Consider the following 4,728-nt stretch of genomic DNA (forward strand, 5'->3'; position numbering starts at 1 on the left):
CCCACTCCGCCAAGGACATGCTGGTCCTTGGCCTCCTCCATCGCCAGACCCTGACCACACGACACCTGGAGGAAGAGCGCCTCATCTTCCGCCTAGGAACCCTCAACCTTATCTCAGTGCCAACCCCCCGATTCAGCACCGCCCTCTTGACCTGTAATCTTCTTCCCGACCTCTCCACCCCCACCCCATCTCCGGCCTATCACCCTCACCCTCACCTCCTTCCACCAATCGTACTCCCAGCACCCCTCTCCCAAATTCCCTCCCCCCTACCTTTTATCTCAGCCCGCCTGGCACACCAGCCTCATTCCTGAAGAAGGGCTTAGGCCCGAAATGTCGATTCTCCTACTCATCGGACGCTGCCTTGCCTGCTGTGTTTTTCTAGCACCACATTTTTCAACTTTACTAAGTAATGGTCAAGTGTACTTCAATGAGTCAAATATATGGTGACGTTTGTAGAATTAACAATTCAGGTTGTTGACATCTAGTATGGCTACTACCCTTTCTGCAGATGCTCCCTGTGGATTTTCAGCAGTTCAGGTCTGTAATAAATCTCAGCAAAAAGAGCTATCAAAAGAAAAGCTTTGCCAAAGAGAAGTTTTAAAGAGAAGAGAAAGATAGAGCAGTTGAAGAAGGGAATTCCAGAGCTCAGGGCCAGAGCTGAAGGCACAACAACCAATCATGGAGCACATAAAATCAGGAATACACAAAAAAGTTGAATTGAAGAAGTGCAGGGAATATGGAGACTTGGGAGGATGTGGCATAGTTAGGGAGAGGTGAATCCAAGGAAGGATTTGAACCCAAGGATGAGAACTTTAACACCAAGAAAACAGTGGAGGTGAGTGAGCACAGGGTGATGGGTGAAAGTTAGGATACAAGTAAATTAATTTTTGATGAGTTCAGGTTTATTCAGGTTCAGGGATCATTTTCCAGGATGATGTTAATAAATTGCTTACTGTGCTGCAGAAGTGGTTGGACATGCTGGTCAACACTTGTTCCTTGTTCATATAGGTCAGCACAGTGTAAGGCTGGTCAGGAGAGAATTGAAATAGTCTTGTCTAAAGTTAACAAAGACGTGGATGAAGATTTCACATGAAGGTGAGCTAGGTATTCGAAAACAAAGGGCAATGCGCTAATAGGATACCCTAATTGAAATTTGAGCAGGATATGTCTCCAATTAAAGACATTCAGGTACTAATTGAGATCTGATAGAGATTATGTGATCTTAACGATTGGCTCATAGAGCTAATGAATCCTGCTGAATTTATCCAGTAAGAGGCCATCATTTATTGAACACCTTTCATGAGTTCACAATGCCCCAAAGTGCTCTACAGCCAGCATGTTTGCTGTAATTATAGAGTCATAGAGTCATAGAGATGTACAGTATGGAAACACTACACTTAAAAAATATTGACAAAATGTAGTCAAGAGCATGAGATTTAGAATAGGCTGTTGGGTAGTAGTGGAACGAGATCCAATTATATCCTCCAATGAGGAATTGGCTAAATACTTGAAACAGAATAAAATGAGGGATATACAGAAAAAGCAGAGGAGTGGGACAAATTGAATAACACTTCAAAAGAATCAGTACATATTGTTGAATTTGACATTGCTTGTCAAGAATAGCCATGTTTTGTGCTATATTATTCTAAAGTTCTATGATTCTATATGCTTAAATGCTGTATAATCAGAATTATTTCTTTCTAATTTTTTTACCCCATCTCCAACCAGTCTCAATGATCCTCCTTCTTTCCTTTACCAGGGCGGTGTTGGAAATCGCTTACTGTGGTGCAGAAGCGGCCATACATCCTGGAAGCGGAGAGGTTGCGGGTTGAACACATGTTGGAGTATCCCAACTACAAATACAGGCCACGACGAAAAAGCCAAACCCGTGGTCCCTACAGGAATGGCATTTCTGCTCCCAGGGATGGCACTGACCAGCTGGAATCTGCAGGCCTTCAAGACAAGGAACTGCCCACCAGCACCCAAACAATGGATCATATCAGCAGCCCAAACCTCCCCCCAAAGATAAATTCACCCTCCAGCATGCCGGAAACCTTCCCTTTTGGGAAACAGTCTCCAGTCTCCAGAGAGCAACTTACTCACCTACTTCGCACATCAGAAACAGGGAATGTATCGACAGGGATGGAATGGTCGAGGTCTCATCCAGTTTATAGTCATCCCGAAACTAAATGGAGTGCAAATGGCAGCCAATTCCACCAGCCAAGCCCACTGCTCCCTCCCCATGATACAGCACTGTGTTCTCACAACACGGGAGTAGGAACTTCTCCATTGGTCGGAAGTTTAGCCCAGTGCTGTAGTCAGCTATGTCAAGCTCCGCAGACAGTGAACAGCTCAGAAGCCCTTGATAGTTTGTGCTATGCTGAACTACTGGCTGATGTGGATCGCAATGAGTTTGACCAGTACCTCAACAATGACTCCTGGTCCGATCCACTTGGCCATCTATTGAACGAGAAGGTCTTTGGGAGCAATGACACCAGTGAAACTGATCTTGTGTCTGTGTTGGCTGACATGAACACAGCCTGTTATAATACCATTTCCAGATTCATTTGACACTCTTTCATAATGGCACTCCCAGTACAGCAAGTGATAGAGGGCTGCACAGTCGAGGTGCTACCTTTCAGAAGAGTCATGAAACTGATGGCTTATGTATCTCTGATATCCTGGTCCAATATTTGAGACTTAATCTATACCACTCAAAACAGATTATCTGACCATTATTACATTGCTAATGCGGGAGCTTGCCATGTGTATGCTAGCATTTCCTACATTACAGCAGTGACTTTAGAGGTACAGCATTACATTAGTTCTAAAATACTTTGGGATGTCAAAAAGTCGCTGTATAGAATCACGTCTTTCTATCAGACTTTCTTTACCTTTCATTCTTTCTCAGCCAATGAATAGAGTGAATGGAAATGAGAGGATTGTAAGTCCTTTATTGCAGAAAGAATAGATCTAATTTTTTCATGATTTGTTGGACTATAACCTGGTGTTGTGTGATTTTTAATTTTTTCATGTATGTCATAGTAATATGTTGATTTTGATAATCAATCAACAAATATATTTGAAGTACTAGTTTCAAATTTATATTTTAAAAATTTAGTTTTAAGCTTCTTGGGTCATAAAGATCAAATTTGGCAGAGTTTCCGCACGCAGAGTGAATCTGGGAGGAGCTGACAAGTATGTCTTGGGAGTGCAGGGAATTCCAATATGAAGCAGAATAAAATGTGAAAAAAAATTGGAGAATAATGTTTTGTACAAAAGTAGAGGATTCACTGTAGAGGCCAATTCTCTGGTATATTTAACAGCTCGGGCCATAATCCTTGCTTTAGTTACTGCGGTAATTTTCCAACCTGACCTCTAAACATTGGAAACTGAGAGGGTGAAGGGGGAGAAGGATGGTGCTGGGATCCGTTGGGAAGTATTAGAGGGATCTGCTATTTCAATAAATAGGAAATGGGTAAAGATAAGTCAGATAACACCCCAAGTGGTTGGTAAATTATAATGAAAAGTTTAGTTTTTCTTGACAAGCTGCACAAAATCTGGAGTCAGTTTTATCAACAAAAGGTACGCTGGGGTGGAGAGCAGGGCGCAGTGAGTCATTGCTGTGACTCATTGATTGGTGAAAGCAAGTGAGCACTGATTTTCCTCTTATGGACTCCAGGGCTGAACTGCTGCAGCTGGGGGTGAGTCATAATGGAGGAGAGTGACAAAAAAGTCACATTGATGGTCAGTTTGCCACCTCTATTTGCAACCTAGGTCATTTTCCAAAGGGCAAGAGGATGTGAGAGCTTGAGAATTTAGTTGTGCAATCAGGAAATCAAACCAATAAGAGGCTCAATAGGACCCTGCCTTTACATTTCTTCAGATCTTCATGGTTTCTGGAGATTGTAAGGTGTGTCAAATGTGGAGCAGCTGAAGAATGGCAAAAACAGGATAGGCTTAGGTTTGAATGGAAAAAAGTTAAGTGGAGCCAAATCGATTTAGTGTAGAAGGGGAGGTATGACTTTCACACAGTAAGGCTAAATAGCCTTTTCCCAGGTCACAAGTTCCTACTCTGTCCCAGATCATAGGGCCAAAATCTCTCAGGGAAAGCAGACTGTTTGCCCCTTCCCTTTTCCCCCACCACATATCCACTCACCCTTTCAGCAGGAAAGTTAATAGGCAACCAAATGACTGAGAAGATTGACCTGGCGCAAATTGGTGCCCCACAGTAGGAAGAAGTCCAACAGTCTGGAGCAGACAGCCAAACAGATTGGAATACAGCCTCAGCAGTTCCTGCAGCACCAAGAGCTCCTGAGTGAGTCCTGCTGGTCCCAATGTATCCCACAACAAGGCAATATGGTGGTAATCTACAGGGAGGGTTTGTCCACTTCAGGATGGGAGTCAGGGGACTGGAAACATGGGGTGGTTGGTTTAGACAGCAGGCAAGTAAAAAGGAAGAGAAGTATTATCATACTGAATGGGGTACTATCTCTGGGAAGAGTCATGTGGTTGGTTGTACCATCTCTACCTCTGAGCCTGAAGCTTTGGGCTCAAATAATACCATAAGATAAAGGAGCAGAATTAGGCTATTCAGCCAATTGAGTCTGCTCTGCCATCGAATCATGACTAATATGTTCCTCAACCCCATTCGCCTAGCTTCTTCCCGTAACCTTGACCTCTTACTAATCAAGAACTTATCTGTCTCTGTCTTAAATACACTCAATG

The 4,728-nt window shown here is 43.2% G+C and overlaps 1 protein-coding gene across 1 annotated transcript in view; it reads left to right on the plus strand.

Moving 5' to 3' along the window:
- The window catches only part of LOC122563381 (transcription factor Sox-7-like), an 8,044-nt gene extending 5,473 nt beyond the window's left edge, over positions 1-2,571 (plus strand). Inside the window, exon 2 of the mRNA XM_043717122.1 lies at positions 1,760-2,571. Within this exon, the coding sequence (XP_043573057.1) occupies positions 1,760-2,571 (812 nt within the window). The remainder of the gene's footprint in view (positions 1-1,759) is intronic.
- The last annotated feature ends 2,157 nt before the right edge of the window (positions 2,572-4,728 follow it).

The sequence above is a fragment of the Chiloscyllium plagiosum genome, chromosome 27 (assembly GCF_004010195.1).
Source record: "Chiloscyllium plagiosum isolate BGI_BamShark_2017 chromosome 27, ASM401019v2, whole genome shotgun sequence".
Taxonomy (NCBI): domain Eukaryota; kingdom Metazoa; phylum Chordata; class Chondrichthyes; order Orectolobiformes; family Hemiscylliidae; genus Chiloscyllium; species Chiloscyllium plagiosum.